The 11,850-nt window shown below is 43.9% G+C and overlaps 1 protein-coding gene across 1 annotated transcript; it reads right to left on the bottom strand.

Annotated features, from left to right (window-relative positions):
* Positions 1-20: 20 nt before the first annotated feature.
* Positions 21-8,981, bottom strand: M6pr (mannose-6-phosphate receptor, cation dependent). The gene is made up of 7 exons (NM_010749.7): positions 8,535-8,981; positions 5,288-5,467; positions 4,276-4,442; positions 2,535-2,644; positions 2,267-2,397; positions 1,525-1,651; positions 21-1,373 (listed from the first exon to the last, which is right to left on the bottom strand). Exons 2-7 carry the CDS (start codon positions 5,464-5,466, stop codon positions 1,251-1,253), a joined length of 837 nt encoding a protein of 278 aa, NP_034879.2. The 5' UTR covers position 5,467; positions 8,535-8,981; the 3' UTR covers positions 21-1,250.
* Between the last annotated feature and the right edge of the window lie 2,869 nt (positions 8,982-11,850).

Here is an 11,850-nt window from a genome sequence, read left to right as displayed (position 1 = left end):
AGCACAAACGACAAAGCCAGCGTGTTTTTTGTTTTTTAATTATTGTGTTTTTGTACAAAAGTGGTATATTATTTTTCATTGAAAACACGGGTTAGGATGCAAACAACAAAGAAGCCTTTTTTAAAAATAACATTATTTTTCTTGTATAGAAAGAAACAAAATTTCCACTGCCATTGCAAGGGTATTGAGAAGTAGGAATGACTTCATTCATTTTTCTCTAAAGTAACGAATGGCCCTGCCTTTCCCACATCTCCTGTGTTCAGATTAACTGTGTTGTTACTTAGTGGCCTAGGCGTTCACTATTATAGCGAGATCAGCTTGCATCTGGGCAGATGGCCTAAACAGAAAGAGAGAACTAAAATCCTTTTCCCATAGATAAGTGGGTCAGACACTTCCCTGAGCCAGCAGGAGAGACAGGTGCAGCAGTGTCCCCACCCAAAGCAGAGACCTGCAGAGCCTCCATGTCCACTTCCGCTTCCATTCCCTTCCTTTATGATTGGGGAAAGTATAAAAAGCCAAACTACAGATCTGTGAGAAAAGTGCAACTCAGATTTACAAGTACCAGTAGAGGGAGATGAGGAAGAAAAGGCTGGCCACTGAGACTAACTACCACAAGGCAACACACAGGGTCTGTTTACTTTAGAAAAGGACTACTTGATTAGGCATTTGGGTTACCTATGGATTTATAAACCATGGCCCAGGGTCCAATTCAAACTATCAAGCCACTTAAAGACCTATACACAACGTGATGGTACCTTAGAATTCTGTAGTTGGGGAATTTCACATTTTTTTTCCCTGTCCTAATCCCACACAAGGGACAATCAGGTGACTGATTCCAGGCTCAAAGCAAATGGGAGTATTTGGGTTACAGCCAGGTAAGCACTGCAGAACAACTTGAGGCAACCAAAGGTACAAGTAATCTTTGCTTTTTAATTAGAGTATCCAGTGTTTCAACTTATAAAAATGTTTACAGCCAGGGCTCATGGCTTTCTGCCTATTTAGCTGTCCTTGCTCTTCCTGGGGTGCAGGAGTCTGCCCCACAGGCCCTATGTCTGTCTGCCTTCCACTCTACTTGTGCAGAGGAGAAACAATAGGAAGGAGCAAAGAGAGGCAGGTTAGGGTCAAATCAAAAGCCAACTGGAAAGCAAGAATATTAAGGGCAAGGTGAGAGATGGGAGACCGGCTTGAGAAGTCTGGCTGAGTATGCTTTGGTTTGGGGACTGAAGAGGTGGCTAGACATTAAAGTGCAATCACATTGGTAGCAGATGATCATCCCTTTCTTCCGACTCTTCACCCAGCTGGTCATCTCCCACTCCACGATATGCTGCAGGCACATTGCGGGGTTTGGATCGGCACACAAAGTCACAACCATCCTGGAAGCAAAAAGCAAAGGAAAGATAATCTTGATTATCTATTTCAGAGTGAAACAGATGATATGGTTTCAAACTGACGTTCTCCCCAAAGCCCCCTCCCCAGAGAACACCCAAAATCCAAGGCTTAGCCCAAATTAACTTTGCTACTTACAGCTACTAGGTTGCCAAGATCCTGCCAGAAGGCCAGATGAGGAAACTGCTCCATTCCCTTGGCCCCCACTACCAGTCGCTGGTATAAGAAACCCCCAATGATATAGACAGCAACCAATGATGCAAATCTAGACAGGAAAAGAAATACTTAAAACTTATTTTAACCCCGAAGTGGCACCACATACCTCTAAAAGTATTGAGAGGGCCAGGGCTAGATTTTATAGTCAATATTAGCTGTTTTCTAAGTAGCAGTGAGAAGCTAAGGCTAGACTATACATTCATCTTTAGCTGTTTCCTAAGCTATACTCTAAACAAACAGGGCTGGTAGCTCCTTAGAAAAACTGCTTAGGAGTGCTGTGTCAAACACCTAGAAGAGGGGGCAGGAACTTAGTATGTGACTCAAATAGCCATGGATCACTATTATTGGGACTAAACCATTTTTTAAGAAGCCAGGTCTGATCAGGTACATCTTTAATATCAGCTCATGGAAGACAGAAATTCTTCTGAGTTTGAGGCCAGCTATAGCTACACATACATAAGACTGTCTTCAAAAATGTTTTATATTTTTCTTTACTACTGTCAGGGATTGAACACAGGACCTCGTGCATACTGATCAAACACTTAGCCACCAAGCTATACTCCCCAGCTTAATTTCTTTGAACGTGTATAGTCATATCAGTGAGTCATCTCTAATTTAGTATATGTCAGCACACGCAGCTACTGAGAGGGTACAAAGTACTCACATGACAAGTAAGATCGAGCCCACACTGAGGTGTGAGACCTCTGGTGAACAGGCCAGGCTGCTATCCATCTCAAAGAGGTAGAAGCAATCCTGGACTTTGCCTCGTTCCTCAGACACTGGGTTAAAATTAGCCTGATGATGAGAAGACCAAACAATAATTACGTATGCCTTCTTTCAACTTGCATCCAACAAACAAGACTGCCTCTGATAAATGCATAAAGCCCAATCATTTGCAGCTCCTGGTCCCAAGCTGTCCCAGGACACCTTACCGCTAGTGTGTGCCGATTGCAGGAGATCATCACCACTGCACGGCGCTGCTCTTTGCCACAGTGGTTGTCATATTCATCACCCCCTTTATATATCAGCATGATCCAATTACCTGAGGAGGGACAAGAACAATGGAGAGCACTACGGAGAGCAGGGAAAGCAGAGGCAACAGTGGGTAGCATGATGGTGTGGAATAAGCTACTGGAACCATTTTTAGTTAATGATAATTGATACGATCTGTTTATCTGAATGCTAAATTAAAATCTTTCTTTTTTAAAAGATGAGTTTTGCTATGTAGCTCTGGCTGGCCTCCAACTTGTGATCTTCCTGCCTTTGCCTCCCAAGTTTTGAGATCACAGACATGAGCCTCCTTACCTGGCCTTAAAACTTGTTTCTTAAGAAAACTTTTGTTCCCTTGTTTTAAGAGAGCAATGACCAGATATGTAAGATTAACCTTATTCTTTTCTATACTAAAGGCAGGCGAGAGACTGCAAAGACAGTTTCTATGCAAGCTTTTAACACTGATGTGCATTTTCTCAACACAATGCAAAAGAAGAGGGGATTCCACAAGATTGCCAGGCAGCAGGGACTCTAAGTATTTATTTACTATGATTAACATTCTCTGTAAAATACTGTTTGACTGACAACCAAGTTAAGGATTCTTTCAACTTTGCATATGAGAAAACAAGATTTTAAGATTAGTGAGCTGGTGTCTTAAAGCCATCTGTGGTGGTCTGAATAAGAGTGGCCCCATATATTTGACTGGTTAAGTCACTATGGCATGGAACTGTCTGAAAGGATTGTAAAGATTAGGGGGTGTGGCCTTTTGGAGGAAGTACGTCACTGGGGTGGGTTTGAGGTTTCAAAAACCCATGCAAGGCCCAGAGTCTTTCCCCATCTTTTTACCCAGATCAGGACATAGAACTCTGAGCTACTTCTCCAGCACCATGTGTACCTGTGTACTGTCATGCTCCCCTTTGTGGTGATAATGCACTAACCTCTGAAAATGTAAGCCTCCAATTAAATGCTTTCTCTTGATCATGGTGTCTGTTTATAGCAAGAGAATAGTGACTGAAACACCATCGCACTAGGAGAGAGTCTGGGTCAAGAACTTGTTTTATTCTTTACATAGTCAATATCTACACTGGATAATTTATCTGTTATGGGAAGAAATCAGACCACAGGTGCTCCCCTCCAGCATATACTTTCATGACATTTGAAAAATACAGTCGTTAGTACAACTAGGCAGAGGGTTTTTTCCCCCCTTAAATAGACTTACTGGTTTGCACAAAAAAAGTTATCTTAAGATTCAATAGTGGTTAATTGGATGAGAAATGGCAGTGGCTGGTATGGAACTGGTTGAGTATTTGGGTGACTGGCAGGGACTGCAGACTGTGTAAAATTCTGGCTAGAGTCAATCATTCTCAGTCAGTCATAGTCATATTTCCTTTTCCATCCTTTTCTTCTGTCTTCCTTTTTTGTGGTATTAAGGATCAATGTCAGAACTTTGTGCATGTGGGCAAATGCTCTACCTTGAACTGTGTGTCCAATCTTACATTCTCTTTATCAAAGTTTCGCACTGTCTTCAAGCACAGAGGTGCCCTGAGCAGCTCTGAACTGGGCACTGTGAGCTACAGTCTAGACCAATTCCATAAAGCACGGCATACAGAAAGCTGGAGAAGGCCAACTCAGACAGGATTACTGGAGGGCTGACTTGGGATTAGTCAGCAGGAAATATCTTACTTCCATTGAAGATGTGAGTCTCGTTGATTCTCCCAACCACTGTCTCCTTGTCATTGCTTTTGTTGATCTGGACCAGGCCTGCTCCAGAGGAGTGGTTGCTAGCTTCCCGGCATACTCTGAATATGTAGCTGTATGTGTCTGAGCCCTGGCCCACAGTACTCTCAAAACTATACAAGAAAAGGAGGAAGAGAAAAAGAACAGGATTACTAGTTACCATGCTCAGGAAAGCAGTCTCCCTCCTCCTATCAAAGGCATAACATCATTGAATTATGAGTTATTTGTGGCCCCATAGACTGTCCTACTTGTTGATAATAAGTTCAAACATACCATCCAAGACAGCAATACCCATTCTAGCTACATAAAAGTGTTAGCTGTTTCCCCACAGCAAGGGTTTGTCTGTTTTCATGGGATAGTCCTATGTTTAAAGATCATTTTCATGTTTATCTGAAGATTCCCTGACACAGAGGAAGACATACTTAGACATGCATATGTTTACATGTGTCTGTTTGAGGTTTCTAAAGTCTTATATGAAGCCATCAAGTAATGTTCCAATTTCTACAAGCTGGTGTTTTAGACCCTGTCTTTAGAAACTGATACTTTTCTGTGAAAGAGAAGAAAAACATACATAGTATCATGGCTGTGAACTTGGTATCAAAGAAGGGGATGTATTACAGCCAAATAAAACTAAGAGTTGCTAAAGTTCACATTAGAGCCTGTACCGCACCCCTTCCACATTAAACCTAAAGTAAACTCATGAAAGAGAAAAGACCCTTAGACCCTTAGATAGTTTCTTCCCTCTCAGGTTCTTTTTTTTTTTTTTTTAAAGATTTATTTATTATATGTAAGCATACTGTAGCTGTTTTCAGACACCCTAGAAGAGGGCATCAGATCTCATTACAGATGGTTGTGAGCCACCATGTGGTTGCTGGGATTTGAACTCAGGACCTTCGGAAGAGCAGTCATTGCTCTTAACCGCTGAGGCATCTCTCCAGCCCCCCATTGGGTTCTTTACCTTTTGTTAAACAGTGGCCGTAACCTCTCCAGGAGAGCCACCTCGTTCTTTGACTCCTTATCCTTCTCTCCTACCAGGTCACACGATTTTTCTTCTATCTGCCAGGATTCTCTCACAGCCACAGCCAGGAGTAGCAACAATAACAGTTCAGTCCTCCAGCAGCCAGAGAAGGGGAACATTCTTTTGGAAGAGTGTGTTGAAGGTGAAGGCAGGATCAGGAGAGAAACAAAACAGATCAATCACACAACTGTGCAAAAAATAATGGCATTTTGACTCTGCAAAAAGCATGACTGCTTCAAAACAAACGGGGGCTCAGTGTAGAGCCAAATGCCTTTAATCTCCACACTCAGAGGCAGATGCAGATGGACCTCTGTGAATTTGAGGCCAGCAAGAGATACTTGGTGAGACAACCTGTCTCAAAAACCTCTAAAACCCAAAACCCAGCGAAACAAATGGGGGAGGGGGATGTTAAGAGGAAGAAAATATAAGCCAGGGTGCACCCATCTTTGCATTGTTACTGTTTGATGAATTTATGTTGTAGTATCCCATTTTTCAAAGTCAAATACTAGTTTATAAATAAAGCCTAAGTCAGTGGCCTTCCCTGGAACATCCCATCATGGTTTACACAGATCCTAGCTTGAAGTTATTATGAAAAATGTAAGGAAGAGAGAGAAGCTTGACTTTGCTGGGCCCTAACATATCAGTAGGGAACATCCAACAATCTTTCTTCACATTCACTGGAAGCATGTGGAATGTGGGTGAAGCAGCCATAGTACCTTAACTCACCTCAATTACTTATGTGCCATTTCTCTGGGGAAAAAAAAAAAAAAATCACCCAATCACAGAAGAAAACTCACTGGGTCAAAAGGAGTGACCAGAAGTCTTCCTAAATCTACCTCGCCCCTTCAAGTCACAAATCTTAAGGCCAGCTAAACTTTCAGTAAGATGGCTGTCTTTTTACACTCTAAAGTTCTGAGTTCACTTTCTGTTTGTATTATTCTAACAGGCCCATCCAAACTATGGCCCATTGGACACATATATCCCCTGATACCTGTGAATGCAGCCCAACATATTCGTGGATGACAATGTTCTATTTCAATGTTGAAAAGCTGGCTACCTTCATAGTTAGGCCATAGTGACTGATGCTTGCACAAGGCTTCTACTAGTATCTATTAGTAACCCTTCAGGCCATTGACATTGTTTATTTTATAATGGTTTTACTCTTTTTTTGACAGTTAACTCTTCCAGACATTCTCCACAAGAGAGTGAAAGCTCTAACCCTGTGCTCTAAATTCATTTCCCTTTCTCCCTGAAAGGTACATCTGAGTTTCCATTTCCCATATGCAGGGAGGGTAACACACTTACCCATACTCCCCCGCCCCCCACATCAACTCACCAATACAAACATTTACAAGGCATTTATTTCCACCCAGTAATCACACGTAGCCAAGAGGTCAAAGGCACTCCTAACTCATCTCAGATAGGACATTACAGAACATGTGCAGCAGAGGGACAGCCTTCAGCCAGGCACTCTCTGAAATGCTACCAGACATTAACTAGTCAATCCTCTCCAAACCATGTATTAAACTTAACGGTCTCTGTTTCACAAGTAAAAATTACAGGACAAACAGAACAAATGCCACTGACACAGCTAATGGAGTAAGATGGATGGCTCCAGAGTCATCTATCCAGAAGGGAGCCAACCCAGAGCTGCCTTTCTCCTTTTTAAAACAGACCAGGAAGTTGGAAGTTAACTGTAACAAGGAGCCCAGGTTTAAGCTCTCCCCTCCCCTGAGCTCAGCTATTGCTCAACCGGTCACCTCACCTAGAGCTCCTCTGTTAACCTACTCGGTGCCATTTTCTGCAAGTTCTCTCAGGATTTAATTTAAAAAAAGTAACATTCTGGGCTCTGAGGCGCTTGCTCCCCAGGACATATCCTGGAGGGATGCTCTCACAGAATGAATGCTGTGCACTCTGGCCTCCAAGTTATTTCCTCATTTGTTAACTGTTGCTGCTTTCTCTTCCCAAATTAGGGCAAAGAATTTCACAAAATTGGGACAGGATGAAAAAATTAAAACAAGCCACGGTAGGCACTGGATGAGTGGAACTGTTTGTCATTTGCTTAAACGTTCAAAAAGTTAGTAGAAGAATAACTTTACACTTCTCCCAGCTTAAGATTTGAGTCTAATTTTGAGCTGCTTCTCCTTGATTCAGTGTGGTGTATGTTTGAAATGCTATGCCTGCATTGTGTTAGTTACACAGCCTAGAAAAGATGAGGGGTCTGACGCTTAGAGTTGCTCACTGAGTTACTTGTCCTAGGCTACACAAATATTAAATCAACCTGGATGACTTAATGCCATGAAGGCATTTGTGGTCAAACTTCTGATAAATACAGGCCCAAATAGAGAGCAGGATAAAACTGAAAGCTGGGCAGTTCCTATTTAGCATGGTCCAAAGAGATCCCCAGAGTGCAAGCACTTATAACTCTCAGACGCTGTAAAACAGGATCTTAGGCTCTTGAGAATTCCCCTTTCTTATTCTATAGAGACAGATCTAGTGGCAATGCTGAAACATTCTCTATAGGACGCCGAGTGACTAAGTTAGGGGTTGGGAAACTGCTGACCTCATTCAGCCCTGCACGCATTTTTCCACTCATGGCCGTTTTCCATTTTCTAATGGAGGGCTTTATTTTCTTCCTCCTGGTTCATTGCAGCCAACACGTTTAAGATCAGTCTCAACTGGCAGAAAGGCCCAATGTTTAAAGTGCCCCAAGGAGGTAGTTCTGTGCTTCAAAGTCTCCACAGAAACACAAGACACTCTTGTCACTCTTTTCCACACCATGCTAACAGACCTTCCTCGAACTTCTTCCAGGAGTCTGGAAATTCTCGCCTTCTATCTACTCAAAGTCATACCTTACCCCCAAATGACGCCATGACGCCACTTTACTCCCACGATACAGGTCAAAATTCTCTCTACAAGAATCCAGTTAACACTTCACACATGAGCACTTTCCTTTTCCAACCTTCAAAACATCTCAAATCCCTCTCTGATCTTGGAACTCCTCTTCCTCACTCCTAGAAGTCTGGCGTTCTCCGTTCTCATGCCTTTTGCCTCAAGTCCTCCCTAGGGCTCCCTAGCAGGATCTCCAGCCAGAACCACGGCCAAGCGAGAGTCCTGGTCCGCACCTCCTTCAGTACAGAGGTGTGCGAGGACCCCAGCCCGCTTCCTCCACGCCCCCAACACTCACGTGTCACGGGAAAACAGAGCAACCGCGGCTCAGAAGCCCCCAAGAATGTGTCTCTGAGGTTGGAAGACGCGTCCGGAGATCAGGGGTGCGGGGGCGCAGACCCCAGTCCCTCGATTCCTCTCTGAAGCCAGCGCTTCCCTAGGCGCCTCAATGCGCCCCGCTCCAGAAGCCGGAAACAGGAAGCAGCGAGAGCCTGCTGAGCAACTGCTCCTCCCACTAGACTCCGCGGCGTGTGACCGCAGAACCTTGGTTCCCTGGTCTCTCTTTTGGACGCTGATTGGTCAGCAGCCTAGTTCGCTGTTCCCCGGTCCCATCAACTCCAATCACTCGGAGATTGTCAAGATCAGTTTCTTCTTTTCGGGTCGCCTTTCTACCAATGAGGTTCGAGCTCCGCCTCCAGGGACTCTGGGCGGGCGCTCCTCATCCACGCGGGGTCATGCGCCAGGTGTCCCAATAGGTCTGAAGACAGTACGTGAGGGCGATCTGTGGAACTACAAAGAGTGTCGCTCCTTGGGCTTGCTGGGAGTTGTAGTTCCCTCGCCCGAAGCTCTCTGGGAGTTGTAGTTTCTAGGACTCTTCTGCTACCTTGGTGGCCTCTGTGAGGCGCTGTTTAGCCATCAGTCGGCTGGGCTCGCTTCTGGTTTGCAGTTGACTCTGCTACCCAGACAGTGGAATGTTATAGGTCCTGCCTGTCTTGATTTTCTTTGTTCAGAATTTTCTAATTCTTTCGGGACATAACTATTGTTACTGTTACCTGGGCAATGAATTTTCCTATTGTGGCATCTTGCTAGATAAGCATACTGTCAAAGGCATATATCAAAGGCGCCTGCCCTATGTGTGCCGGCCCTCTAGCCTGTACTTCAGTTTGGGGGGACCCGTGTCTTTGTGCCTTTGGTAAGGTCATTTGAAGACTCCTTGGATTTATTATCCACTTCTCAAGCCCTAGTTGTTCTTAGAGCTTGGTTTGAAACAATTGCGGCTTCCTGGATTCGCTCTCCAGGTTACTCATTTCTTCCTCTGAAGTTTCTTTTGGCTTTAGCTGCTCATGCCCCTTTTACTCTCACGTGCTTTTGCATGCACCTCCCTCACTCTGCTTAGATAGGGATTCATGTCAGAGGTAGAACTGTGCTTAAACTGCTAACACCGTAGTGTCCTATACTTTTTAAAAAAGTTAACTTAAAAGTTTTAATACATTTTAATTAAAGTATAATTACTTCCCCTTCTTCTGACTTTTTCCTTCTTCCATTTCTTTCGAAGGCCCCTTCACCCAGCTCTCCCCATGTCCCCCACTCAGACTGATGGTCTCATCTTCTTTAATTGTTATAGTTACAAATATTTGCATAGATACACTACAACCTGCTGAATCTGTTTATGTTTGTATGTACATGATTTCAAGGATGATCACTTTGTATGGCATAGCCTCACTTCTCTGTTAGCATATTGATATCGCCATTGTTTAGATCTTGTTTTTGCCACCATTTCTATGAGACTGTTTCACACCAGACATCCTGGTATTGCAGCTCTTACGGTTTTTCCAGCCCCCCTCTTTTTTTATGTGTCCTGAGTCATAGATGCAGGAGCTGTGATGTAGAGGTAGCCACTGTGGCTAGGCCCCTCACCACCTGCTGATCTCTGCACCGTGTCCTGTCATGGTTTTCTGTGATGGTCTGTAGTGAGAATTTTGGAATTTTGGCTTCTTTAACACAGAAAACAATTTTAAGAACATATTTCCATTTTGATCCCAGGTGTGGGATTTGGGGCTGCTTCAGATTGTCCACAACAGCTGGCTATGATATTTGCCTTGTGCTCTGACAGGGGACGTGGTTTTTGCTAGTCCCTGCTAGAGCACAAGGCAAATATGTTTGATAGTTTCTGTGGTGGTATTTGGAATTCTGAGAACTTTTCAGAGGGTATGTGCAGAGAGGCAGGGGTGGTTGTTGATCATTGGGGGTGGTGGTGGTGGTTACGGTTTGTTAGTAGTTGTGCTCAAAGAAGAAACAAGAAGGGAAATTAGATTTCAGAGATCTCATTCCTTTCCTCTCTCCCCTCTATCCTTTTTTTCCCTCCTATCTATATTAGGATGTTGAAGGAGTGGAAGAGAGGGAGAGAAGGGTGGAGGAAAGAAGAACCCACAAAGTCGCAAAGACCAGCTACAATGGTCTCCATTTGCTGTAAACAAATGCTTATTTGATATATGGTGAAATTACACTTATCTGTGGGCCTAAGGATATGATTTCGAATGCAGTTAGGAATTATGCTGACCTTGCAAATTGGTAGTACATTTTCTTCTAAGATCCTACCAGCCCTGGGAAGTTAGATTTCTAGTACCAGGTATAATTTTCCTCCTGCTGAGTGGGCCTTAAGTCCAACCAGACAGCCGCTGGTTACCACCAACATATGAGGGACATCTACTGTACCTTTATGGATGTCTTGCTATGCTGGCCATTGCGATTTATAGGTACCACAGCTGGGTAGGACTATGAATTGCCCCTTCTCTGGCACCTTGTAGAGTATTTTCTGGTACCTTGGAAGCTATACTGCAGGAATGCGGCTTTCGGGTTAGATCGAGCTCATACAGTCTGAGCCCTGTATCCTAGATGTGCTGTGTCTTCAGCAAGAGGAGCTTACCTTTGACCTCTGAGAGGCAACCGAAGGCAGTAGCCATTGTCTATGTTGCTTTAAGGGTCACTTGGACTGCCCTGACCAACCATTTTAGAGACATCGCATGCTTTCCACTGGGGGTTTTGTTAGTCTGTGGTTCTTGTGGGAAGCGTGTTCAGCTCAAGTGGCATAACTTTCATATACATAGTGTGATATATGTATATATATATATATATATATATATATATTATTTGTGAATGTGTGTGTGCATTGTGTATAATTTTAGGTAAATATTAAATAATAAGATTACATGAGGGTTTATCAGAAAGCCTTGGTGTTATTTGTCCCTCCTCCTTCTGTGCTGCCCTCCTTTCCCTCTGGTCTCATAGCTTGAATCATAGAGTGCATAGCAGCAGTTCGTGTCTGGCAGCGTCTTGACCACAGTGGTTAGGGGTTGTCCACAGTCTGCCCCACATCTCCTGCCAGGATCTCCTTGCCTTCCTCCAGGATGATGTTCTTCTTGTCCTCACTCAGGCAAAAGAGCACCGCCTTCTTGCGTTTCTTCACTTCTGGTGTTGAAGATTTGCGAACTTTCATGTCATTGAACACCTTGAAGACAGTCAGAGCAGAGGCCATGGTTCCGGAAATGAAAGGGAGACAGAAAGAGCCACTGAAGACCTGAGCCCCTGCAGCTGCTGGGATCTGGCTGAACCTG

This window comes from Mus musculus, chromosome 6 (assembly GCF_000001635.26).
Source record: "Mus musculus strain C57BL/6J chromosome 6, GRCm38.p6 C57BL/6J".
NCBI lineage: Eukaryota > Metazoa > Chordata > Mammalia > Rodentia > Muridae > Mus > Mus musculus.
This window is presented reverse-complemented; position numbering and strand designations above follow the sequence as displayed.